Source organism: Phalacrocorax carbo, chromosome 1 (assembly GCF_963921805.1).
Source record: "Phalacrocorax carbo chromosome 1, bPhaCar2.1, whole genome shotgun sequence".
In the NCBI taxonomy this organism is placed as follows: domain Eukaryota; kingdom Metazoa; phylum Chordata; class Aves; order Suliformes; family Phalacrocoracidae; genus Phalacrocorax; species Phalacrocorax carbo.
In genome coordinates, this window is record NC_087513.1 from 37,871,797 (window position 1) to 37,899,796 (window position 28,000).

Consider the following 28,000-nt stretch of genomic DNA (forward strand, 5'->3'; position numbering starts at 1 on the left):
CTGCTAATGCTTTCACTAATTTTCACATTGGTCCCTTTTAAAAGAGTTTTCTAATATCCTTATTTAAGGTAATATCTACACTGGTACTGTGGATGGGAAACTGTGGATGATCAGTGGTGACCAGCTGCATTTCATTACTCAGATGGGGCAGGATATGCCTGAATGTGGTGAGCGACCATTTTGATGTGGAAATGACAACAAACTTGTTCATATAAATGTCACTGAGAAATGGAAGTGTTGTTTTAGCTACTGTTAAAGTTTTCTGATTCTTTTATGTGAATTTGTAAGAGAAGCCTACAGCTATCATGTAATTTTTCCTAATGTAGGCAGGATTAAGGCATAACGGCACATTCCTCTAGCCCTTGAGACTGGCTTGCATAGACTTGTCATGGATTGCCATTTAAATAAAGAACAACATTTTATGTAAGTCCTTCTATATAAAGCTTTTTGAGGGTCGTCTAAAGACACGATTCATCCAATTGTTTTCCAGCCTCAAGGTCAAAATATATTTTAGAAACATTTCAAACCTTGCAAAGGAACCAGAGACTCAGAATAGCGTGTCCTGGCACCATGACCAGTAACTGGACTGCAAGGTTGCATTTTCTTTCCTTCCTTGTAAACGAGGAAGACAAACACTGAAATGTTTACATGTTTATTGTGTTGCTTTTCGACCAATCAAGCAGGCCTGAAAGGCCATTAAAATATCTGATTGGCTTTAGCCTGGTTTCCTAAAAATGCGACAGTTATGCAGGTGCTTTCCCTGCCCCCAAAGTCCCTGTGCTGTAGGCTAGTCTCAACTGAATTTGAAAAGAATTCTTAAAGATTACTGAACTTTTTTGACTCTTATGTAAATAAGTGACTATGTGGAAGTTAAGAAACCAAAAATGAGACCAAAATGATCGTTCGATTCAGAGTGAGACCAGAACTCAGCTGTTAACTTTTTGGCAGCTGTCAGTCGGTCAGCTTGTGTTACTGACGTGTTACAGCTCTAGTGAGCTGTAATGTACATTGTCCCCTTCTTACTGGAGTACTGGGGAAAATAAGTATTTGGAGTTGAGGGCATTAGGTCACAAAACTGTAGGGTGCCAAGCTTTACTAATTTTGGTGCTCTCAAGAAAACTATTAATTACAAAGATACTAAATGTGGTAGGTCTGGTTTTTGTAGTTTTACCTGATTACTTACAGGATTCTCATGTGACCTGGGGAACTTGGGCCCCTCAGCTGAAGAGAAGTTAGTTAAATCTTCCCTAAAAGTGTTTTTTTCCTCCCATCTTTTATTTGGGAGTTAAAAATTAAACAGTGGATAACCCATTTTGTTTTACTGATTCAGTAGTCCTACCAGTTCTTCAGTCATCTTTAAAGTTGTCTGTGAAAATAGAGTAGAGCTGAATTTCTCTGAAGATTGGGAGCAATTTTTTTCACAAGTAATAAGGAACAGAAATCAGAATCAACAAAGGCTGACGTTATACCCTCACTTCCTTTGCAAGTTACTTTTAGAGGCAGTTTAAGGAAGCTTTTAAGGATCTGTTTTATTCAAGGATGATAGTTTAGTGCTTTTCAGCCTTTGCATTTTGGGATTTTTGTTTTGTCAGCTCCCTGGTCTTATACTTCTTCCAATTCATATCTCAGGAACTCCAGACTACGAACCAGTATGCGGCCGGCCCCATGGAGTCCGAATGGATCAGGATGGTAACTTAATTGTGGTGGATTCTTACTTAGGCCTGTACAAAGTCAATCCAAGGACAGGAGAGAAAACCCTCCTGCTATCGAGTGAAAAAGGTGATACTACAGTTAGTGGGGAAGTAGATCGAGCTTGGGTTTGGTCCTCACGCTTATACATAAATTGGAAGATCAAGGAACTTAAATCAGCTGAGACCAGTACTAGTGAGCATGGGGGCTGGGACTGACTGAATGGCCATCAGCTTTATATCTTTAAGATTTGTCAGAAAAAAAAGAAGAAAACAAAAGCAACAGTTTGCCAGAGGCTTTTGGTTTGGTGTGTGTTAACACTGGGCTGCAACGAACGCATTTCCCTGCAAATGCAAGTAACTTGGGGTTGGACTTTAGCTTGGGACAACTTAAGGATAGGATTAACTATGAGATTTGGAATTGAAGCGTCTGAAATTTTAAGTTTGTGTGGATCTGAAAAATTTTGAACCATCGGTGGTTCTGTACTTACTTTAATGAGTAGTAATTTTTATTGACTAGGTGTGGATGGGCTTCCTTTCAAATTTCTAAATGGATTAGAAATATCAAAGAAAACCTTGATTTATTTTACGGATTCCAGTAGCAAATGGGAAAGACGACATCACAAATATGAGGTGAGATGAGGTAATTTGTGGCCATTTGTTCAGGCAGCTTCACTGTTAATTTTTGTGCTGGCAGCACTGTGTACCAGACTGCAGAAGAGACAAGCTTTTTCGCTTGTGCTTGTGTGTTTTAGCCAAGCATGCTATGAATGCAGTGTGTTCAAGCCCTGAGGCAGAGGACGGGCAGTGCTATTCTGTAGCTGCTCTTCTGGGGAAATAAAAAACAAACCTCCTGGTATGACTACCCAAAGAAATTGTCCTGTGATCCATGCTGTAAAAATCCAGACTGTAGCATTAGTTTCTCTCTGGTACCTGCCTACAAGCATGTTCTTATGCTGCAGTAAATGAAAGGTGGCAAATTGCTGGTGTACTTGAAGGCATCTTTTCCTTGTAGTCAGAGCCTCTAAGTAAAACTTCATCTAGAACAAACTGTTCATAAAGCTGAAATTCAGTGAGGTCACAGACATAAAGTTTACATTGAACCTGGTATTTACTAACAGAATTGTGGATAAAATTAAGCAAGGCGAAAAAGCACATGAAAGGAAATATATTTAATTTAAGGGGTGGTAATTGAGAGCCAAGTTATTAAAGGGGGAAAAAAAAAGAATAGTTGAAATCTCTTATGTGTCGTTTGCTCTTTTCAAAGCTATCAGAATTATTGTTTGGTAGTACATCATCTTTGCCATTTAGTATTTCAGGCTTGATGAGGGTTTGCCAGTACTAATGACAAACATAAAGGCAGTTTCCTCTCCACAGGGCTTACGTTTACACAATTCAAAGCTGCCCTGCAGATTTTGTCCAGAAGAAACTTCCAAATTATTTCATTATTTCGTATCAGAAGTAAAATATCAGCTGTTTACTTGCTTTAGCAAAACACTGTGGATGCTTTCCGGTTTGATTTGAAGTTGTAATTGTTCACAGAAGCCTGACAGGCCTCTTGTTTTGCTAAAGCAGGAACTGCAGAATAACATATTTTGAACTCTGGGCTTTAGAACCTCAGCATTGCTGTTTTTGCAAGAATGCTGCAATCGGCCTGGGAAATGACATGAACAGAATCCTTTGCTCCGTTAGTGCTGTGAGCTTTCTGTTTTTATGAAGATGCCACCTGCCATTCTGTAAAGTCTGCTTTTATCTAATTTATGCTAATACAACTTCTGAATATTTTCCAGTCTAACTGAAACCAGGTATTTTGATAGTCTAGTTTTTCATTAGATATATTGATTAAGGTAATCGAAACAAACCATCTTGGTCGCCTCTTGGCCTATGACCCCGTGACAAGAACAGGAAGAACGGTGCTCAGTGGCTTGTACATGGCAAACGGGATCGCGCTGTCTCCCTATGAAGATTACATATTAATAGCAGAAACCAGCATATGCAGAATCATACGGTATGTGAAACATCATTCTCCTCCTAAATATAAAATATTACATGTTGGTTTATATTATGTGTTTTTAATCAATTTGTAGACATGATTTTCATGTTCTTATTTTTCTGGTTTTCTTTTAAAAATGTAGATGTGCAGTTAACAGGGTTGCTCTTGGAAACTTAAGTCTATTGCAAGAGTCACAGGTTTTCGTTAATTCTAACAGTTGCTCTTTCCACTGCCAAACATTTTTATACCTATTTACTGATATATTGGGCCCTAATTCCCTCAGACTCAATTACAATTATCCTGACGACTGTATTAGTACGATTACAACACACCTCAGAAGACAAGTGTTGCTACCTGATTACAATGATTAGCATAAGACCCCATTTTTCCCATTTTAAAGGCAGTCAGTGTTTTAAGTGGTTTTATTTTGTGGAAGTTCTAAAGCCAAATTTAATATTAATTTTCACTTAACAGGATCATATTTTGTATTAATAGTTTTTTTTTTTTTAATAGAATGGGGGGGGCGTACTGTTTATGCTTCATGAGAAAAATGAATAATAATGATTGGTCAAAAAGCTCAAGTTTAGTCCCTCTTTGCATTTATACTTCCTACAGAGTTCTTTTTGCTAATTTGAAAAATTCCTTGTGCAAATCAAAAGGATGGATCATCTATGCTGTTAAGTTTGCTATATTTTGCAGCAGCCACTATAACAAAATACCCTTTTTGCAGCTATTGGGTGAGTGGAGCTAATGCAGGGAAAAAAGAAGTTTTTGTGGACAACCTGCCTGGGTATCCAGACAACATCAGATTATCAAGCACAGGCTTATACAGAGTTGGAATATCTACTACTCGCTTTCCTAGTTTCTTTTCTCCCTTTCTGGATGCTTTAGGACCCTATCCATTCCTGAAGAGATTTATTGCAAAGGTAACTTTGACACTGTGTAGTATTAACTATATATGTCATATCTATGTTAACTCTTCAAGTATGAAAGAACTTATTCTTCATTAGGAAATGAAAGAGACAACTGCTTCATCTTTACCATCCAGCATCCCAACACATACTAAATTTTGATTTTTCTGAAACATTTGAGAACTGGTTTCTTTTTTACATACTAAAACACAGCAGTTTTACTGTTGCAGTAGCACCAAGAACTCATTCATAAAGTCAAAATATCAGTATTGACAAAAGTAGTCCATAGTCACAAGCCCTCAGCCTGCTGTTCACAGCAATGCGATATTGTCATGGCAGGTGAAAAACCCTTCATTTTAGCTGGATTTTGCTACAAGAATCCAATTCTGCAAACTCATTCTTGCCAAGCAAGAGTCATGGAGCTGGTTTTGATTTTCCTATGCAAGGTCTAGGGAAAAGGCAGCACGGTTAAACACTGAAGCGGGTGATTCAGTTCTGTTCTATCCTGTCCCTCTCATTCCTGTTTTTAGAAGCTGGGTGGCTTTTGGCAGCTGCAGTAAGTTCAAACAACATCCACACCTTCTTGAGCAAGCAGGAACTGACTGTACGTTAAGATTAGTGAGCGATGACTGGACACAGTCCAGTGGATATTATCAAAAGATGAAGTGACAGCTGAATCCAACTAGAACATAATCTGGAAAACAATATATTAGCATTGCCATTTTCTTCTAGTCTTTTGATTCTAGTCATAGAGGTTCCACCCCCTCCCCCATCCCTTGAATGAAGTGTTAACACTGTATTTCTTTTTCTAAAACAGGTGACTCCTTTATCATTCTACAGCATTTTTCTTCATAAACATGGCTTGTTCTTAGAAATTAACAACAAAGGAGACATTGTGGCAAGCTTCCATGACCCTGATGGTAGCGTCACCTGGGCTGTCAGTGATGTCTTTGAGCACAATGGGAAGGTGTATCTAGGTAATACAGAGTTGCCTTTTCTTGTGGTGCTGCAGTAAACTTTAGAGTTTCCATAGGCTGGAGCATCAAAAGAAAAATAGCAGCCCTGTTTCAAGCAGCTGTTAATGACTTTTCTCTACTTAACAGAGGGCTGCTACACCACTGAAGGAGAAATTAAACTTGTACCATGTGGTTAAGCAGAAATGAAAACAATGCAGAAATACTTGTTTTAGAAGCTTGTGAAAGCCTGATTTAGACAGGTTAAAGGTACCAAATCACTTTGCTCTACAGTGCAGAAAATAGCTATGTATATAATTTTTAAGCAGTTGCACAGAATCATCCAAGGAATTCAGCTCTGCCATGGGGACTGAGGTGAGCGAGCAGCACCTATCTCGCTGTTGCTCACAGTTCCCATTTTGGAAAAAGCCTTACGTAGGATTTTATTCTTCTTCCTTCCCAGAGGCAGAACATACTGCTTTTAGTTTGGAGAGCAGTTTTTCCATTGTCTCTTTTTAAAAAAGTTTTCTATCTATTCAATGACATCAGTTTCCAAGGAAATAGGAGCAAGTACCAGTTGCATTTACATGTGTTCTCTCACCTCAGTGCTTCTCCCTGGTGCAAAGTAGTCACACGTTGCCTTGCTAGGTGCTGTATATAAGGTTCCCTGTGACCACAGGAAAGGTCACTAGAGGCCATTGTGAGGCAGCAGGGCAGTAAGCAGAGAACACGCTAATAAATTAGGAATTCAATCTTCAGAAATGTGACACAGCTTGATCCTTTGGGAAGATGTAACTGAAGTTCAGTAACAAAGATGGGAAGTTTGATAGGCAGTTTATTTTTAATTTCCCAAAAGTGCAGCAGTGAACAGGGTCCTCTGGAAGGGCACTTTCTAAACAAACGTTCCAAACAGCAGAAGTTAAGTATGCTCACAACATGCTACAGCAAAGTATGCTCACGTACAGAGAGAGTATAATACAAATAAAATCCATTTTAATTAAATCACAACAAATGACAGCTGTTTCATTATGATGAAATATTGTATTTAGCTTGTAGAATCAGTCTTAAACTTAACTTGATTGAAAAGGTGCTAATACTGGCTTCGGGTGTGTGTTTGCATTTATGTGTCCCTGTTACAGCTTTATTCCTTGAAATGAAGCAGCCCAATTTACTGGGCCTATGCTGGGTAAGCACATACTAACTGTATTCACTTATGCTGGAAGTGATGATACTGCATGGTGTTTGGTTTAGGATAATGTAAATAAAGTCATTAACTGTATTTCTCCCTCTATAGTACCTACTTTACCAGATCAGATCACTAAAATTCACAGCTCTGCTTTTGATGATGATTTTTAAAAAAATATATATAAAAAAATCACATTTTACCTAAACCCAACTCTGTAGCAGTAAGGCCCTTTCATTTAGCCTTTAGTAATAGGGTGCAGGTACAGCTGTGGTCAAATAGCATATGAAATGGAATATCTAGGAAGACCACTTAGTTCTAAAAACCATTCAGCTGGGAATCAGATCTGGGTAAGTGTCAAAGTTCCTTCATAGTATTTTTCTAATCAGCAAGGATAAGAATTAACACTGTTCATTCAAGGCTGTAAAAAGACTCAGAATTAGCTGAAACAGACACCAGACAAGTGACAAACTCCTCTAAAAGCAGCAGAAGGCAGGCAGCTGTTGGTTCCTGTTCTTCCGACAACCATGTGCTTTTGTGGAACAGTTAAATCTTTATCAAAAGATGGGAGTGAAGCAGTTATTTTCCTGAACTGCTGTTCTCTTTTTGGTTAAGTAAGGACCGACTGATTTAATTCTGAATTTCAGTTTAATTCATTTACTACCTATCACAGATTTCAGGTACAGTGTGGTTCTCTGACAGAGTGGGTTAAGTTATTGAGCCTAGATACAGAGGGAACGCTTTACAGGTGTGTGCAGATAGCAAGAGTGTTAATTTGGGTGAAACACCTGGTCACACATACTGAATAATCTGTATCAGTTCTGTCAATTTTCATGTTAGCTATTAGGGGGGAAAAAGGTAAATAATTGAAGAGAAAATTTCCTTGTTATGGCTTAAGATCACTTTAAAAAATGATAGTGTTAAAGTTACACATCTGTACTCATAACAGGTTTTTTTCTATTAAGAAGCATCGTAACACACATGACCTGCCCTGAAACTTAAGTCAAGTAGAAACTTGACCTATGACCTAGGTTTGATAGAACTGTTGAGGGTTCAATGTCCAGCAATCAATGTATTTCACTCTAGCCTCCACACAGCTACCAAAAAAAGTTTAAACAAAGAACAAGTCTAAGTTGCTACAACTACCTGAGCAAAACACCCCATAAATGAACTTCAGGTTTAGCTCAGTGTGCAAGAAAATGCACAAAAACAACTTTGGTTTTGTTTTTCAAGACAAAACAGAGCCTGAAGGGTATTGATGGGCAATACTAAGGCTTGAGAAACAAAGAACAGGATAAAGCTACAGTTGTAGTGGAGGAAAAACAAGTCCTGAGGATTTGAAAGCGTGTAAGTAGTTTGAATATCTAAAACCCTCTGCTTTTATACAGATGCCCCAGCTGAAAAGTCACCTTTTGAGTGACTTTGTCTCCAAATATTTGGTCACACTAGAGATTTGAAACAATGAGCTCGATTTGAGACAAAATCTCTGTAAAATCCAACCTGTAGACCATCACAGAAGTTTGTAACTCTAAGCTCCATGAAGGACAACTACTGTGCTTCAGAATTAAAAGCAAAGGAAGTTCAACTTCTACTGTAGCACTGCTTGTATCCAGTTTGTAGATCTGTGCACCCAGGTATGCACCTTCACAGTTTTGCAAGAGTCATACTTTGCCTACGTAATGATTACTTAGTAGAAGGTTTTGTGTGACAGGAGTTGAAATGACCACGCTCTCTGTTTGGGTAAAAGGTCTGCGAGAACTAACAACTAAGCAGTTGTGCCACAGTTTGTTTGACAAGGGAAAGATTATCTTGCCTGATAACACAGTCGATTTGCCCACAAGCAACATGAACTTGTCTTGCACAAGGTACACAAGTCAGTGTTTCTAGGGGGCTTTTTGCCAATGGATCTACACAGAAGTTACACGCTAACATAAGTTTGGGTGTTTTTCATGATTTAGAAAGATACTCAAGTTTGTGTGAGAGTGATGGCTGCATTTCAGATAAGTCTGATCAGAAGGCTGAAAAGACAACCTCACCCCTCCAAAGGGAAGCCAAGCGATAGGGTACTGCAGTCAGACAGCTGATGTCAGTCCTTTGGTGTGAAGGCCACTTCCTGCAGGTTCTGAGTAGTTATGTCTCAACCAAAAAGCAACACTCTATGAAGCACTTAAACTGCCTAAAATAGCCCTCTTAGCCTAACTTCTAGTGAGCAATGATTTATTTATTTTTGGCTAGTTTGCTCTCAAAATAATTTACCCTCAAGAATCTAATCAACATACGATGCTAGACAGTTCAAGACATTTGGAGGTTAAAGACAGATCAACTATACTGTGGTGCCCTAGGGGTTTTTTTTTTGGTGGAATTTTTTTCGTATTACTTCTGTTCATGCATTAAAGCAGACTTAAGAGTTAGCTCAAAACACAGGCACACTTATTTGAATACCTGTTAGTCTCAACACTCTAACTCACTAGGAAGCCTATATTAAACCCTAAGAGTTTTTTTCAGTAGTACATAGTAACCCATTCCAGCATTTCAAACTAGAAGGAGGTTGAAATTACATTCTTGTTTGCAAGCTACCAAAGCTGTCTGACAAAATTCATTGGTCTCATTTGAAGTGGTCTCCTTGAAAGAAAATACTTAGCACACGGATTTTAATTCCGCACAAGACACTTGCTAGTCAGATACTACAGTTTTGACTAATGCCTTCCTACACTATTTTGGGCTAGTTTGCTATTGTCATTAACAGCTTTGAGCTCTGTAGAGGAAACCTATAATTAAACATAGCTTTTTAGAAGGTCTATGACACTGAATATGGGTGAGCATTACTGTGCAATAGCACCTGCCTATCTGACCTGACTCAAATATGCAGTTATTGATTTTTAGAACAAAATAAACCATTCAGATTCATAGGCATAGGTTCACCTCTGTGCCCGTGATATGAAAAGGTACTTGAAAGACAAAGATGGTAATCAACTCTCTGAGCAAGACAGATTAGCTGTGTCTAACAATTTGGAGTTACAGTTCAGCTGTAAAATATACATATTGCACAAGGCAACCAGCTAAAGACAAGGGTTTTTCTTCCGCACAGGGTTTGAATAGCCCATTAATAGTCTTCCAGCTGTGATCAAGGAGAGTTACAGAGACAGACCTGCTGCAGTCACTGGAGAAACCGGTCAGCAGGAGCTGATTGCAAGAGGCTCTTAAATGCCTTATAAGGACTGTCCAGAAAACCTCCGAGCCCGAACACCGTGATTGCCGAACATGAGCCGTGGGTCAAACCTGTACCTATAAGAAAGGAAGAGTCTGTGTGAGCTACGGTTAGCCCACAGTGACCAATGCTTCTAAAAATAGCTTGTTTCTAGAGTAGCTGTGATACCAGGCTACATGTTACTTTCTTAACAGCATGCAGCAGGGACAATCTCTCTACATATGACAACAGATGAACTACAGTGACGCACAACGAAAGAGTTGATAGTCTCCGCTCCAGAGAAATAAATACTAGCTACAACACACCAACAGTATACCGGCGTGTATAACGTTAAGCATTCAGGAGATGCATTCTAATAGAAAGCTTTGCTGCCTCAAGTTACAAACTTACATAGCACAACCATAAGGATATTTTAAATAGCACTTAAAAAAAGCTTCAGTCCAAATGATTACTGACTGAATTTTGAGGTTAGAAGTGCTATTTACTTAGAACAGCTGACTAACACATACAGCTTAGGTCCTGCAGGAAATGTTCTTTGCTAACAGCATCTCCAGGAACAATCACAGCAAGTATTTGGGAAATTTCTACCTACAGAAGCCTGCAGAGCTTTTCCTTGTTTGCAGGCAAACCTGAAGTCACTTCTCTCTGACTACTCAGCACAGCTGTAAGCTTCAGCTTTTCTAAGTCAACAATGGCTGACAAGATTAAAGTAGTAGTATTAGTACCATCAAGTTATATTTGGTAGGTTAAATTAAAATAGAGATTAAACATAAAAAAAATAGAAAGCATCAAGAAAGCACCCCTATTAAACATAAACAACAGTACGAATGTCAGTAATCTTATATTCCACCATAAATCCTCTCTACAAAGAGTTTAATTAAAAAAATATAGTTATATTTAAAAGTATTATAATAATTAATTGAACCAGTGCTTACCCAGGATCAAAGACACCTGGTGTACGGCAAGTTGCTCCAGAACAGGACTGCAGCATCATTAATCGGTAGTTCATCTTTTCTAGAATTTCTTGATCAATTGTTTTAGCAATGTTAGTGATCTGGTGTGGATCAGCAGTCAAGTTATACACTTCCACAAACACCTGTAGAAGAAAGTTCCTGCACTGTAGTAAGTCCTAAATGCGATTTAACATTTAATCATATTATTTGGGAAGAACACTAAGACTGCATAAGGTCTCAAATGTTCTTTTCAGCTATGCTGCAGCATCCCCACACATAAGCCATATTTAGCCACGTGGTTAAGGGGTCAAAGACAGGATGGTGTGTAGGTAAAGCTAAAGTTTAGTGACAGCACAGTATTACTGGAAAAGTTTTCACTTCCACCTAAAGTGCCCATCTGCTACGCTGCGGAGGTTTTTCTAACACATAAACAGAACCCACCTAAAAACTGTAAGACCACAGCAAGAGGCCATGGCTAAGCTGGCTGTCTTCATTAACGGACCTCAAAATACACTATTTCATGACCACCATAGCACCGTTACATGCTCGTCAGTGCCCATCCAGTGCTCAAACTCAGACATGTGTCTAGACTACACGTACAAAACGTGCCAAACACGAGTATGTTATAAGCCAAGACAGCTTTTTTGTGTGTGTGCTCGCTTTGAGAAGTTTTTTGTGTGCTTTGAGAAGGTTTGTCTGGAGGATTTTAGGGCAGATTTGTTTTTTGGTACATTGTATCTCTAAACCTTTCTGTGGGACAAACACTAGTCACATCAAGAACTCGGCTGAGATTTTGTCTGTGCTAGATAAGAGTCTGAGGCATGACTGCAGACAATGTTGATTAAAACTGGCTGGGTTGTGTCTAACTTGGATAAAGATGCATCTGGACAGACTCTGGTTGCAAGCTTGCTTGTAAGGTTCACTGCAAGGTCTGAAAAGCCACATTGCTGCATCTTCCCCAATACTGTTAGTCTTAATTTAGCTAAGCCAGGTAAGCTGAGTGACCCAGAAATGCCACAGCCATACTTTCCTGCTGGAAAAAAAAAATGTGACAGGAGGTATATTGTCAGATCAATTTTGGAGCCTACTTCTATGAAAAAAGCCACAACATTCATTTCACTTCATCAGACATTGTCAGAAAGGGGAAAAATGAAGGGCAGGGCCTTCTCGTCAGCATCTTGGCCTCCTGTACAGTCTTCCTTGCTATCTTACTGCAAAAAACTGCTTTGTGGGATTTAACTTGGTTTAAGTTGTTCATTGTAGACTACCAGAAAATGTTTTGTGTGATGGCACAATAACTGGGGATGCCTGCTGTTTATCCATTTATTGCACACCTGCTGACAAAGCAGTTTTTTTTAGGTTTGTGACCTGGTTGCCTCATGCCCAAATACTCTCTGGAGCAACTGCGTGCAGATGGGCACAAGCAAAGATCAGCCCTGTAACACACCAAGTTCTGTGCATACAGAGGGTGCTCCACTGGTGAGATCTGAACAGTTTCTGAAGCAGAGACATTACATCCCTTATACCCAACCAACCTGCTATAAGGTTAGAGACCTTTCTTCACAGATGTAACTTAAGTACTTGTTTTGCAAGTTTGCAAGCGATAGAAGAGAAACGACCAGCCTGGGATTTTAGTTCTTCCCAAGGAAGGGAGTTGCAGCTGAATGTCAGAACAGCAGAGGTACAGTGTAACAGAAAATATTTGTTGTCCAGAAGACACTCTGCTCCTGCAATTAGGGTAGGACAGAGAACTGAACTCAGCCCCAGCACGGCTCCCCACAAGGCTGTTGGGTGATACCAGGAGGCAACAATCATAGTTTAGGCTACTGTCCCTTCCTCACTCCCCTCCCACTCCCACCCCCCCTTTTTTGTTTTCCCAGAACCCCAGCAGAGTTCTGGTCAAACATTTTCGCCAGCAGATAAATACTTCGCTGTTTATCCTGCAAGCAATGCTAGCCTGCTTTTCAGAGTACTTTATGGAAACCTTGAGAGCAGATAAGAGCACAGACAGTAGGTAGCACAGTTGTAAACAGTTAACAACTGCCACTCAGACAGACACTTACCTCCCGGTCATCAAACTCGCAGTACTGCAGATCCCAGGAGGTTGACAGCGTCCTCACACAAGCATACGTGTTGTTATAGGAATCTTCACAGACGCAGTCTGGGAAGCAGTGCTGGGAAGCAAGCAGTGAGCAAAAACCTCAGAGCAGGAAAAAATGAACTAGCAATCCTTCTCCTAGTCTGTACCAGCTCAAGCCTAGTGCCGTTAACTGATGAACACCACAGTCTTTGTCTAACATATGCAAGTCTCCACTGGGCACTTTAAGCAAAAACTCAGCTATTCTAAATTTGAGAGTGGTGTTAATGAACTCACCATGATCCAGCGCGTTTTGTCTGGGAAGCTAAAGTACATTGAAGAGAACAGCACAACACACACTAGTAAAGACAACACCGATGGGGTGCTTTGCTTAAAGTAAACCATCTTTGATTCACACAGTGGCTCGTGATTTAAGTAATAGTTACATATAAAAATTGTGTGGTGAGGTCACTGGAAGTTTAGAAAGAACATGATATCACTGCTACCCACATTGCCCACACCTTCCTACCTATTTCTCCAAGCCCGAGGCCCTACAGATTCCCACTGAAAGGGTGCCTGTGGTCTGTACAGTCATACAGGCACGTCAGTTCTGCATGGCTGGATGGCTCCTTCCGATTCTCAAATGCCACGCAGGACCTACAGAACTAGCTCCTACTTACCAAGACGCTATGAGCTTACTCATAGAACCAGGTTAGTCTACACAGCAAATGGGTTTAATTCAGCAGTTATTTTCTAACATTAACAAATCTTGTCCTGCTTACTGTGACACCAGGTCCTAGGCCAGGACAGGTGGGATCACTGCCGTTGTATCCTTCTCCTTGGTACTCCACCAAGAAGTCTGATCTCCACGTCACATTTTTGTCTCCTCTCTAGGACGAGAAGTTAACATGACTCAGTATACACCACACTGTGAAACAGAAGAAATTCCCCATGCCTGGTGTAAGACTAACACTGCTTACCAGGCACTTTGAGTCACAGTCCCTAGTTTGAGTCAGCCTTAAAATAATATTCAGCTTTAGGTTAGAATGTCTTGTGCAGCTGCAAGACAAGGATCCAACCCAAAAAGTACAAAATCCTCACAAGAAGGTGTACTAAAGTACTATCTTGACTTTATAAAGAAACATGCAGTAAGACAAAACAGGAGCCACAGGGCCAGATACTGCTATGTAACAGACAAGAACCCTTTAACAAGGCTGTTTCTTTTTGGTTTCCTATCAGACTACTGCAACAGATGGAAAAAGATACCCTTAGCCTAAGAAAAGATAAACAGCTTTAAGAAGCAACTAAGTTTTAAGCTGCTCTATTTGTAGCTACGTTTTAAAAGACAGAGGGGGAGGGAAGTTTAATGTTAATATACAGCACCATCACAAGCATGTACAGCAAAACAATGAGTTTCACAGTTTTGATTCCATCAGAGTTTAAACTAGATGCCTTTTACCTGCTTCTGTCTAAAGAACAGCTTACGGTTTGGATACAAGGTTTTAAAAGCAAAGCACTGTTTTAAATCGGGATGATCTCCTATGTTTCCAAGTAAGCTGCCTTCAATTTATAGACTAAATTTAATTAAAACTAAAAGGATCAACTGCAAGCAGCTTTATTTAAATAGGCTTCTGCTCACTTATTGGAAAGGTCAGGCTTACTTCATAAAACCACATGCATTTTTCCAGAGTTCAGGGGGAAACACTAGTTCTACTGAAAATTGAGGCAAACCAAAGATTTAAGCAAGAGCAGTCTGCTTTTCTGCTATGTCTGTGCTGAGAAATCCTAAGGAAAACAGGAGGGAAGATGCAAGGTGGAAACAACATACAGCCTTCAAAAAAGGAATCACTACAAATGGCAAGATTAGCCACAGGATGACACAACTGTCTATTACAAAATGACCTCAAAGTTGTAGGGCTTGTCAAAATACACGTGCATTTAAACAGCATGCCTACTTTTTTCACTAAGCTATGAACATCCTGTGTGAAAACACCATCAAGGGAAGAATCTGGGTTATGAGTCAACCTAGTCTACCAAAGGAAGTAGCATTCACTTTGAGAATAACCCCTGCAAGAATTACTGCTTACTCTCCCTGCTCGTCTACTTACCAACAGCGGCAATAGTGACATTCCATCCATCTGGGTCTTATTCAAGTCATACCCCGCGATATCCAGAATAGTGGGACCCAAATCAATATTTGCAACAAGCATCTGCAGGGTGAGGAAAACTTACTTCAGAAGACCAGAACCTAACAGATGTCATGAGACTTCTGTATCTTAAGTATTTGTAATTTTAGGTACACCTGAACGCTACTTAATTTCATCTTAGTAGGCTAATGGACCCTGTAACATTCACAAGCAATGGCATGGCCTTTGGGAAGTGAGCCCCACACCTTTTTTATTTCTGTAGCCTATAATTACTTAAATTTCCCGATTCAAACAAGAGCACACAGCTTTTTAGAACGAGGTCTTTGCACTTACTACCACACCATACTTTTCATTTCATTGTTACATATATATGCAGGAGGATTCATTATTACCTGAAGTTGATAACTGAAACAATATTAAAAGTAAATCCATACTCTGATTTCACTTTTCTTACCTTGTTTGTCTGATTTGGTTTTATCCCTGGTCCTCGAACTAACAATGGAACTTTGATATCAAACTCATACAGCTGCCGTTTGTCTATTGGCAAAGAAAACTGGCCTATAAAATAGAAAATGGAAAAAGTTAAATGGCTTCTTTGTTTATGTTTTAAGAGTTTTGTGTTACCTAATTTCCAGTAACCAATTTCTGAAGAAGTCAGAAGAGGATCTTAACCTGCACCACATTACCAAAGTGGAGAATAGGAACAGACAACTTCAAACTATAATCTATAACTTGCAAAGTTTAACAGCTTAGATACTGCGTTTTTAGTTGTACAACATGATACAGACAGGTCTTTGACAGATTTTTACCCGTTAACTCTTTCATGGCAACTCTTCCTACAGAACACAGAGACCCTTCCTCCATTTCTGTCCCAATTTTATGTACACCAGGGTACAGTGTTAGAGATTAACCCTAAAAACTGCAACCGAACAATAAATCCCCAAACACCCAACACTGCAACTCCAGATTGTTTTGCAACTCAAGGCAGTACTTCTCATGTCTACAGTATTCCACAGCTGCTGTTCCCATTTTCTGGGGTGGTCATGGGGGTGAAATGCTACATGATTCCTGGATCTCCTACAAATGCTCAGTGAGCAGTGAAAATTTTACCAGTGTGGAAGCCATTGTCTGATGTGTAAAAGATGTACGTGTTGTCTAATTCTCCATTCAATTCCAGTTTCTTCACTAGTTTCTCTATCAGGTCGTCTACTGACAGCAGAGTCTGCCACCTACACAGAAACAAAGTAATTCATATTAGAGTGTGAAAAATTCATAATAATTCTGACTGCAAGTGGGGCATTAGTATTTTGCTTCAAGTCAGTGTATGCACAGTAAGTAGACTATTTTTCTCGCAAATTCTGAAAACAAACTTCATAGATAACTACACTGTACTATTCAAGGCTGCCATTTAAGATAGAAATAGACTGTTTGTCTTCAGTTCTTGTTGATTTGATTCTGTGGTGTCTGAGAAAAGACGTCAAAATGCCAATTGCTTCTTATCAGGAGACAGTCAAGACCAACTTTGAAGCAACACAGCAGCAAAGGGCCAGAGTTATCTCTTGCAAGGTCACTTGTTACTAGTTCTTTATATCTAGTTTTTAATATTGAAATCCAAGACTGCCATGAATTTTATTATCTATATGGGACCTTTTTTGCTTGAAAACTACATCAGCTATTTTGTATTACTCATGCAATATCAGGGTCTGTTATTCCATTGTGTCAAAAGCCTCGAACAGCTCCAAATTGTTCTTTCCTTTGTCATGGGGTCTGCCACTGGGACAAGTGACTGCTTCTGGTAAGTCAATAACAAGCCTCCACAGGCTAGTATTATGCTGAATTAACTGGAGTTATTAAAATCTAGAAACCTGTTATCTCCAGGCTTAATTTAAGATTTTGTTGCAGAATTTTACCTTCATGTGTTATAAAGCAAGAGCCTGAAAAACCCCATGGGTTTCCATCTCCAAAGTGACAAGCGAATGCCTAGTAATTGCTCAAAATGGAGTTTAACACTTAAAGCTAAGCTAATGTTTGTTTCAGAGCTTTTAAAGAACATACACTTACAGGGTAATCAAATACCTTTCCTTTCTATTAAAGAGAGGGAACAAGATGGTTCTCCATGTTACTGCCCACATCCCCCTTTGGGAATCAAGCGCCTGCCTTGGCCAGACACATAAAAGACCACAGACAGAGCTGAGGTAAATAAATCAGACGAGTTGGCACATAAATCAATCACATTTGATGTTCATCATGTACAAATCTGGAATTCAAGGGAAGTAAAAGGTATGGGCATTTTTTATGAAAACCTGACATGCACTGAAAGAGAAGCAGTAGAGACACCGAGCATGACTGGTCTTTTTTATGATAAATGATGGCAGCATTTGGGAGCAAAATACTTCTGAATTCAATGACAAGTTGCTTTGCAAAAAGCAAACCAAAAATCTATTACGAACAAAATTACAAATAAGTACAACCAATTACAAACCAAGAGAACTATTACAGGTAAATTTGACATCTATTGTCAGACTTATTACAACCCTTTTAAAAAAGAAAACCCCACATCTAAAAAAAAACACCAAGAAAAATTTGGAGCAGAAATCTTAAGCAACAAAAAAATTCTTACCGCTTTCTGTAAGCATCGTCAAGAAACTGTATTGAAGAGTTAGTCATTGGAGTCTTTGCCTGTCGAATTAACCAGTGCTTGTTCTAAAGAAAGAAGCCAGAAAGATTAGTGTAGGAGAGAAGTACCAGCTTTTATACCTTTCTTAGACCAATTACAAAATAAACATTGTTTATCATAAAACATCCACATGATTCCTGTGAAATAGCCAGGTGATGCTACCAAACTGACCTGGCTGCAGTTTTCCCTCTTGGTTCATGTAAAATCTAAGTTGCAAGCATAGAATATATTATGGCTCCATTATGCTCAGCCCTTGGTGTGAAAAAAAATGGCAGTGGATCTTTTCAAAGCAGTGCAGGGAAGAAATTTGTGAAAGGAGCTAGGGCAGGCACTCCCAGAGATAAAAGCCTGATAGCCTGAGACAGATCTGATGGAAAAAAAATCTGGACGACTGAGCAGCATTGTAAGATTGGACTTGGTTGTCAAAGTGAGGTTCTTGCGGGACTAAGATTTGCGAGCGTCCTAACATAGGTAGAGAGGTGGGGAGAAGCTCCTGCCTCAAAAGCAATTAGGACCACCTATAGACAGGTGAGGACAAAAATATGTAGTGCCACTATCAGATTCTTGGAAGCCTGTGACCTCAGGGCTGGCAACTACTGAGAGCAGCAGGAACATTACCATTTTATCTGGATTTTCTGACCCCAGAACAAGAGCATTTCTTTTGCTGAAGCATTAATGATTCTTCTAGCCACATCCCCAGCTCCCGGAAACAGCCCCTCCCTTTCTCCCCTCACTAATCCCCCTAGTGTAACAGAGACAATCTAACTCATGCAAAAAGTGATACTCCCACATCCTGAAGCACCAGTTTGAACTGGGTCAGCTGCTGTACCAATACATGGGGAGGTCTGCTGTGAACAGCCTGAACGTTAGTGGTAGTGGGGAGCAGAATAAAGGAGAAAGTCACATCAATGCAGCTTCACGTTTTTCATTTAGTAGGTCAGAGATGACCCTCTCATCACCCTGAGCTTGAGCCTGTGTTTAGTTGGTCACTCCTCCCCACAAAACCTCTTGTTTAAGCAGTTTCCCTCCTGTCACAAGTGAATGACTCTGCACAGGCCGAGGCTTAAGAGACTCACAATGAAGTGACTCACATCTCCTGCGATTATTCAGTTCTTGTTTTCTGCTCTTGTAGACTGAAGGGAAGATTTTGGCATGGAGACTTAATATCATGTCCAGTTTATTGTAATTCAGTTGTATTCAGATATCTCTTTTATGGCAGTTGTAAAACAATTCTCTGGAGAGTCACTAGTCTATCTCAGCAAGAAAACTCACACCATAATCAAGAACAAACATCTAGGACTTATGTGCTAGTTAAGAGAGGAAAAGATAATGCAAGACATCACAAACCCTGTCCCCAGCTCAGCAGAAGTTCTTCAAAGAATGAAGGAGCTGGCAGTGTCACCTGTGCACCAGCCACCTTTCACAGGACATGGGCTGAGGAGAGGCCCTCCATAAGGCACAACCATGCTGGGTAACTCATGCAGGTAAGTCACCTACTGAAGTAAAATCTTCCTCTTCTCTGGAGTATTTTGTTCTTCCTACATTTCTTTAAAGTTTCAGGAGTTTCACACAGCGCCTAAACATTTTTGTAGATTTCAGTAAACCTCACACTGACTAAAAGTCCTCAAATCTGCTTCCCCATCAGCCCCCATCGCACAAAGCTGCCCAGCAATCCCGTTGCGACCCTATGTCCCATTCTCAAAGAAAGTTTAGGAGACCTTGAGACAGCGTACCATATCTCACCAGCAGAACCTGAACACAGCCATGCTCCAATTTGGCAGGAAAAACACTGCACGCAAGAGGAATACCCAACACGTGTCTTAATCAGCTCCTCTCTCAGGATGGCTTAGACAAACCACTCATCTAGGCTATCAGTAGTCCTGCTTGGGATACCAGACAGCTACCTATCACTTGATACAGTTCACAGCTGAAGACCCTAATCAGAAATTAAAGTGCACATCACTGGCCAGAGTTTGACAACAACTTAACTCCTGTTTTCCATGCAGAGATTCTTCCTAGATGGCTCCTTTCAGTAGCCCTTACCCACATGCTGTATGAGGAAGCTAGGCAACATTAATTTAGGAATGAAGACTGCACAATGCAAGACTGTCTAGCAAGCATTACAACACCAATGACTCGAGGGTCTGAGCCTACGTACACGATTATTGCTATTGCAGGAATTGCGCTTGCCCTAGAAAACTGTGAAGCTCAAAGAAGCTTCAACACCAACACCACTGCCAATTAGAGAAACACACCGGTAATGTTCGTAGCTACTTTGTGTCTAGGAAGAAGGGTAATGCTAGGCTGTTCCTGTTGTGAAACCTAGTAAAACTGCTGTACCCACAGATATTGACTACCACACATCAAGCAAGTCTGTTATTTTGTTTTGTATTATAGACATATGCCAAGCTTTTGCTCCACGTAAGGGAACTCCCACACTGTATTTTTCAGCTAGCTGCTAACTTTGCTGGTCAAGTTATTTCTGGCTAGCTGTTTTAAAAACATTCAGTTATTACAGCAATGGAGTCTAAGACAAAGTTAGGAATCCTTTTATGGAGGGGGGGGGGAAAAAGTCTGACTCTGCTGCTCCTTCATTCAAAACTTAACAGGTCAGGCTAAAGTATTTGTTACTGCTTGCAGCCCTTTTCTCCCCTTTTGTTCATGTTTTTACATCATGCTGATAAGCACATGGTCATTTTGCAAGCTACAATCCTCAGCTAAAAAACAAGTTTCACCCTGTACTACAAGAGTCACAGCGACCTTAGAAGACGTATCACTGGGCTCCAGATAGGCACTTAGGCAATGGTATCTCTTAAGATTAGGAGAAAATCTTAAAGTGAATCCGTTGAACACTGAACGGTAGTGAGTTCTGTATTTTAAACTAATTGAAACAAAACAACAAAACCTCTGTAAGTTAAATATCTTGCCAGATTAACTGTTTGTGACTTTCAGTTCTTGGCAGAGTAAGTAGCAGCGGATTAGTCTGAGCTAGGCCATATTTGGCCAAGTTTACCAGCAGTGGAAGGTACTGCCCTGCCACGAGGATGTCTGTGAGTTTGTAATGTTAGGCTCAGCAATTCTGGTCACAGGTTATTTCAACAAATGAAAAGCAAGTTCTCAAAGTCCTTGATGACCCTGAGCCCTGCGGTTCACGATTTCACGAAGTCCTCTGGTTAGCCTGATACACGCGTCAGCTAGGGGCAGCTTTGCCACAAGCTCAGGTAACAGGCCACCCACCCACATAAGCAGATGTGCCAAAGACGACAGGGCTCTCGTCATTCTTCACCTGAGCCTTTGTGTAGCCCATTACCTATGTGTTCCCCCGAACATACTGAGAGCAATGAAAGAACATTTTAACAGCTTCAGAACTGTTTGGAAATCAGACATGGAATTAACTGTCTTCCATTTATCAATCATAATTCCATTGTACTGCCTTATCATTGGTGCCACTACACATTTTTATTTACAAGATATTCGTATGCAAGTATCTCAAAGTCAAAATAAAAATATCTTATCCTGAAAGGCTGATTAACATAACTAAACAACCATGTCATGGTATTAGCCTGTTCTTCTCACTGTTTAAACTTAACATGCAAGTCAGGGTCATTGACTACTTCTCTCACAAACTAGTAGAAAAACCTACACAGATTCTTGCTAGTCAGCTTACCTTTCCATGAATATTAAAATTGCTGTTTCTTGGTGCACTGACATTCTGAAAGCTCTTTGAATACTGTGGAGCAGCTGTCCAAGGAGAGTGCGGTGCTGGGGTTGAGATCATCATAAAGAAAGGTTCGAAATTAGATTTATACTCCAAGAAGTCCAATGACATGTTGGCCTGTGAACAGTTTTGTTGGAGAAGAAAAGTCATACCTCCAAAGGGAAACAGAAAGCATTTGAAAAATCCAAACTAGACAGTCATAACTTGGAAGTACTGGGAACATTTAAACTATTTCAGAAACTTATTGCTTGCTCATCTACAAGTGCCCAGAACAACAGCTTGTGATAAAAAAATCCCAAGTGTTCATGTCAAACAAATCATTTGTCCCACATCTCTGAACAGCTTTCTGCCTCAGCTCTTTGAGTTATCTAGGCCTGGAAAGCTCAAAAGTTTGTGCTTATTCCAAGTATCAACAAAATCCACCTAAACTCTGCTTTCATCAAATAAAACTGGTGCTTTCTTTAGCACAGCCTTAAGTCTTTCTGAGGCTCTCAGGTGCCATCTCCTGCCTGACAGACCCCAGTTTAGCAGTTTCAGTTGTCTTCAGAAATAGCAATAGTTCTGAAAAAGTTTCAGGCCCACTGTTTATAGCATATGCTCATTCTGTAGCAAGCTCCTAGTTTCTAAGGGGTGCCACATTTCTGCTGGTGAAGCCAGAAGCTCTAGTGAGGGAGAGTGCCAAATTCTACTCACTCACACCTCTTCACTGCACTTTTTCATTTAAGCCTATACACAATTCCAAGTAGCAAGTTAGAAGAGATTACGAGTTCCATTTTGGCCTTCCCTTGGTCAGCCTTCGAAATTAAAGCTTCAAAGGTATTACTTGCAGATGAGTTCTTCACTATTCAAACCTTGCAACATTTTCCTTTCCTGATTAGTACATCCCATTTTGGATATCCTTTTCTTTCTCTAGAAGAAACAATACACTAGGAATTCCCTCCTGTTCCTTCCTCCTAACTTCTACATCTAAGCAAGTGGGACTAGACTTCAGTTGTATGACAACAGAATTAAGGGAGCATGAGAGTTGTGTGAAGTTCAAAAACCTGGTTCAGAAACCAGTATGATGTAGGTAAACTCAGAGGTAGTCAGCTTAGATTTTGTTAGGAGCTTAAACTGCTACATGTCAGGACTGCAGGAGACAGATCCAGGTGTTCAGATTCTTGATACCAGACTTAATACACAGATGTTCACTGCCCATCGAGTGAACTAAACTCAAACACTAGCTCTGAAAGGCTGAATATGTACTTGGTAACTACAGGCAGAAGGTACAATGCAACACACTGAAAATCATAATACACTGCTGTATCGATAAGTAACACACCACAAGTAAGAGGTTTATACAACAATGACCTGTTGGTCAAAATGCTTGCAAGCTGCTGAAGGATCAAAAAAGACCAGCACAACGCCAATAATAGGATAGTCTCACTTCTGGCTTATCAATTCCAATCTAGCTTTAGACTGTAAATCTAAATTTAATCAGACAGCTGTTCAGTACCCTAAGAAACATCAATCAGTTCTGTTCCTAGGAAGCAGCTGTCTATGTTCAAGAACCCACTGGAATGAAACTCATTAGGGTCTCAGTGGAAGACTGCAAATCCATTGCATCAGGGGACTTCTCAGAGAAGAATTTTCTGGAGTGCTACACATGAGCTCTCAGCACTACCAACTCATTCGCCGCAAGAGCATGTCACATTAAGACTCCAGCTTAGCAGCTGGGGGGAACACCTCCCTCCCCTCCCCAGGCTAATACTACTTGCTAAACATGGCCTCAAGAGAGCTAAAGTAACTCTTCCAACTTTCCTTCAAGTTTTTGATATCTTTGTTACTTCCCTCTACCTTAAGAGGACGAAGAGGCTACAAGACTAAAGACTCCCCTAGTCAGCTATGCATTTTAGCATAGTCCACACATTGCCCTCACACACTGTGAAGGATCAATTAGCCTTTGATATTTCCAAGTTATTGGTTTGACTAATAATTAGAGATTACAAGATACTAACACATCATAGCATCTAACAAAACACGGTGTAAAGTTATGCTTAACATGGCTTAAAGTTACAGGCTTAAGTTACAGGCTTAACTTCCCAATGAAACCTTGGCCCAGTTAATCTGTTACAGAATTTGTGTATTGTAATGAAGCGCATCGTTCTCTGAAGTGATTTAAGACACTGCCTACGTGCATCATGTTCCTCGCGCACCATAGCGGTCAGTATTAACCTCTCAGCGAAGCTACGGGTTAGCAAATGGGCAGTTGGAATCCGTTTCTTCTCCACAGCTTGTACACACAAACTGCCGTTTCTAAATATACCCAGAATCTTGCTCTGCTGAATAACGCCCACCCACCATCACGACAGCACAATCATGTATTTATGAACTAATGCAGCCTAACAAATTATCATCCCCGCCCTTCCCCAAGCCCCCAGCATGATCTGGTCACAAGCAGCTTCTGTAACACGGGTGTTGCAAAAGTTCTTACCAGTACATCTGTCAGATAATCTACGCTGTAGTTCTCACCATGCCTTCGTGCTTTGCCGTTTACTGATAGAGTATAGTTGTAGTACTTTGAATTTTTCTCCTGTGAAAGAGAAAAGTCAAGTGCATATTTATGCAAAGTAACACGAACATTGATTCTGTGAAATAATAGAAATGAGCTGCCAACAAGCATTTGACAAATAGGTTATAAGCTTTTGTCACAAGGACACCATGAGAATTCTCAGAACTGGTCTCCACTTATTTTAGTTCTATTTCACGTTGTCTTGGCTTTACAAGTCGAGCTTTTTCCCCAGGCACCTTAGAGTAGCCTTTGTGAAAGCCAAGGATGCAACAGAAGAAAAAAGGAAAGCAAGTTTGCATTAAGCTGTTAAATGCGCGTAGTCTGCTCTTTCATGACCGGCAAAGTTAGAACACGAGTGGGATTACAAAGCAACCAAAATTAAGTATTTTCAAAAAAAGAACAGTCACATACCAAAGCATACCAGAAACTCCATCCAGGAGGGACATGACCTACTCCCCCTGCATCCTCTGCTCCGTACTGAAAAAAGACAGACCGTGACTCAGTTTCAATTATGATGAACAAAAGCTAGAAATTATGTTTCATATTCGTGTGCTTTATTCAATACTAATCAGAAACTACATTAAGCCAAATTTGATTTCAGAACGGAAAAACCCAAATATATATATGCATATAAAACCACGTGTATAGCCTGTTAAAGAAACCAGGGTTAAATCTAGAGATTTAAAACTAGGGTTTTAAAACTAGGGTTAAAACTAGAGAGACAGTAACTGAAAGCTTGTCATTCACGAATAAAATTCGGATTTTATTCCCTGTTCTACTCTGCACATGACAATATGCAGACACCCTGGAGAACATACAGCACATCATCAGGTAATGAGGGGTGATCAAAACACACATGCCACGAGTGCATGGCTTTTGTGACAACAGCTCACAAGATGCTAAAGAAATGTCATATAGACCAAGAGCTCCCATCATCCTGCCCCAAAAGGGGGTGCGAGCTTTAAGCAATGCTTAAGCCTATCGTCACCTCAGTGCCAAACAATCTACAACAACTAGCCTTCAAGCCAGCAAAAAAGGGAAAGCAGCTGCTGCATCAGTGCCAGACTCAAAACAGAGGGTGCCTCAGAGCAACACAACAGGTTTTCTCAGGGCTGCCCTCTCCCATCTACACGGCTCGCCTAACTGCAGGAGCCTGTGCTGAGTCAAGGGATGCTCAGAGCCAAGCCAGAGGAAGTTTCCCTTCCCCTAGCTGCCTTGGTAACATCAGCAGGAACAAATTTGTGCCTGGCTATGAAAACTCGTGTTCCATTATTCTATTATATCACCAAAATTTTCCATTAAGAGATGCAAGGAAAATAATGCTGCAAAGAAGCCTCTAACTCATCAAGCTCCAAATACCATTCCACCACACAAGAGGAACACCTGATCTCAGAGCTTTCGGTGCCGAGTTTTCCAGCTTGCCATGAACTATGTCAAACCACAGCTGAGTTAAAAACAAGGAAAAAACCCCAAAGCACACACATACAAGTGATTCAATAATACAGAGATTTGGTAACCTCTGTAAAGAGCTCTGATAATATCTGTTCTCCCAATGAATTTGCCTGAGTGGACACTTACTACTTAAAACACCGTATTAGCTGCTAAAAAGAAAACAGTCCTCTGATTCAAGGGGATATATCAGTCAGGAACATCAAGACAAACTGATTTTTCTTCTTTAACGTTATTCAACATCGTGCCTAGTCTGGCACTGGTTTGATGGTGTTCTTCAATACTACATGTCAATCACCTATCCATTTCCCCCATCATCATCTCTAAAAATTAACACATCTGAATGTACTAAAAAAAGCCTTTGGATCCCATCATCCTTTCAAAATTAATTTTTAAAAATATTTAGGCACTTGCAGAACCTGATTTTAATCAAGTTACAGATTTGAACTTTGCATCGTATTTATCCCACCTCAGCAAAGAGAGCCATTCAAGTAATGCCATTTAAAACATTTTGGGGACCCACCATCAGCTACAAATATAAAAATCACTGAATGTTTTAGAAAGGTGGATGGATGCAAATGAACCGTGTCACCATGAAAAAAAAAAAGGAAGCACAAAATACCTCATTCAAATACTTTCCAGCAAAGAACGTTTGATAACCACACATAGATTTGAGCAGTGCTGGGAAGGTGTATGGTTCTTGAATCTTCTGCCATAACTTGCTGCTACAGTTTCCTTCCAGAGTGTTATTGACAACATGATGATTATGTGGATATTTTCCCGTTAAAATGCTAGCTCGGCTGGGACAGCAAAGCGCACTGGGAACGTACTGGAAAGACAGGATGAAGAGATACAAGATTGAGATCATAAAACAACTTTTCCTCATAATTTATAGTTTTGAAATATCAGCTAATAGGTCAATTATTAACTTGACCAACATTAAAGCGTGTTCCTTTTCTGACACAAAGAATTACATCCCAAGTATTTTCAAGAGTGGAAAGCTGCACACGAAGCCGGTTTTGTTTCTGCCTAATATGCCCTTTAACCCCACCCTCCCCCATTACAGATTAGATGTAGCTTTTACATCTTACACAGCAGCAAGTGCCTGTTAAAATACTGTTTGCCAGTTGACTCAGTCAAATTTTATAGCCCTGGCAATATATTAGAATGTAGAGAGAGCAAAGCGGGTTTTCAGCATGCGTGATGCTAAAAGTTTTAAGGAGCTTCTTCTGATGCTTCTCAAATTGTAACAAAAATATTCAGATTACTCAGTTTTACTCTATCGGCTTAAAGAAGTTCGCACAATCACTTTTAGGAAGTGAAACTTTCCCTCTCAGATTATGAACATGACCTGGAGCTATATAAATTTTGTGGCCTAAAAGTAGTTAGGGATTGATTTAAAAAAAACAGAACCACACACATATGTACAGGTGTTCATAAAACTATTAGCGGTTTTGAGATTTTAAATCTCTTAAGACACAAACTACGCAAACATGTGTACCTATGAAGTTCAAAGAGTTAATGCAAACACTCACTGCATTTAGGAAGGTTATTCCCATCTGCGCAATGAGGGCATTAGTCTTCTTTAGGGGTGTCTGGAAGAGAGGTACCAAACCGAAGTCAGCCCAACCCGTAAGGGCGCTAGATGAAGGAGCGGAGCTGAGGCAGCTGTCCCACAGCTTCTGGGCATAGCCCGGGGGGCCAACTTTTCACGAGGGCCTCCCGTGGCCGCAGCAGTCACGCAAGTCAGCCCACGCAGGTCAGTACGGGGCACTTGCAGGGGCTTGCGGAGCCCGGGCTGGAGCCTCGCTGCCTTCCCAAGGAAGGGAACCCACCGGGGCGCTCCCTTCAGTCACCTCGGGGCACCTCGGCCCCCCCCGGGGCACCACGGCCCTCCGGGGCACATCTCTCCTGAGGCCGCGGAGAGAGGCTGCCGGCGGCCGCGGCCCGGGCGCCGCCAGCGCCGCCTGTCACCCGAGGCCTCCTCAGCGGCCGGAGCGACCCTCACCCCACGCCGGGCCCGTCCCGCCTCCCCCGGCGGCCCCCAGCCCACCGCCGGGCCAATGCGGCGGGGCGGGCGGCCAGCCCCTCGGGAAGGGCGAGGCCTCTCACGGGCCCCCACGCACAACCCCGCGCCTCCCGCTCCCCTCCCGGCGGCCGGCGGGGCGGCGGCCGGGGAGCCGCGGGGTTACCATGCCGCCCAGACAGACGTCCTGGTCGTCGGTGAGGATGAGCACCACGTTGGGCCTCCGCGACTGCCGGGCTGCCCCCGCCGGGCTCAGCACCAGCAGGGCGGCCAGCGCCAGCACCCGGGCCACGGCGGCGGCGGGGGACATGGCGCGGCAGCGGGGACAGGCAGAAAGACAGACGGACGGAGGGACAGAGAGAGCCGGTGTCGCTCCGCGACGCGAGAAGACCCGACGCGGCCACCAGCGGAGCCCCGAGGAGCAGCGCGCGGGCCTGCCCCGCCCCCGGCATATGACCCGGCAGAG

General features: G+C 41.2%; 2 protein-coding genes across 2 annotated transcripts; one reads left to right on the forward strand and one right to left on the reverse strand.

Annotated features, from left to right (window-relative positions):
* Window positions 1-68: 68 nt before the first annotated feature.
* Window positions 69-6,824, forward strand: LOC104049324 (adipocyte plasma membrane-associated protein-like). The gene is made up of 6 exons (XM_009509979.2): window positions 69-167; window positions 1,630-1,779; window positions 2,209-2,321; window positions 3,536-3,696; window positions 4,412-4,607; window positions 5,410-6,824. Exons 1-6 carry the CDS (start codon window positions 107-109, stop codon window positions 5,605-5,607), a joined length of 879 nt encoding a protein of 292 aa, XP_009508274.2. The 5' UTR covers window positions 69-106; the 3' UTR covers window positions 5,608-6,824.
* On the reverse strand, window positions 6,363-27,995 carry GNS (glucosamine (N-acetyl)-6-sulfatase). The gene is made up of 14 exons (XM_064448662.1): window positions 27,701-27,995; window positions 27,044-27,103; window positions 26,131-26,337; window positions 24,471-24,536; window positions 23,982-24,080; window positions 21,458-21,625; window positions 17,734-17,816; window positions 16,224-16,342; window positions 15,568-15,671; window positions 15,075-15,176; window positions 13,749-13,856; window positions 12,953-13,063; window positions 10,872-11,032; window positions 6,363-10,013 (listed from the first exon to the last, which is right to left on the reverse strand). Exons 1-14 carry the CDS (start codon window positions 27,842-27,844, stop codon window positions 9,938-9,940), a joined length of 1,608 nt encoding a protein of 535 aa, XP_064304732.1. The 5' UTR covers window positions 27,845-27,995; the 3' UTR covers window positions 6,363-9,937.
* Between the last annotated feature and the right edge of the window lie 5 nt (window positions 27,996-28,000).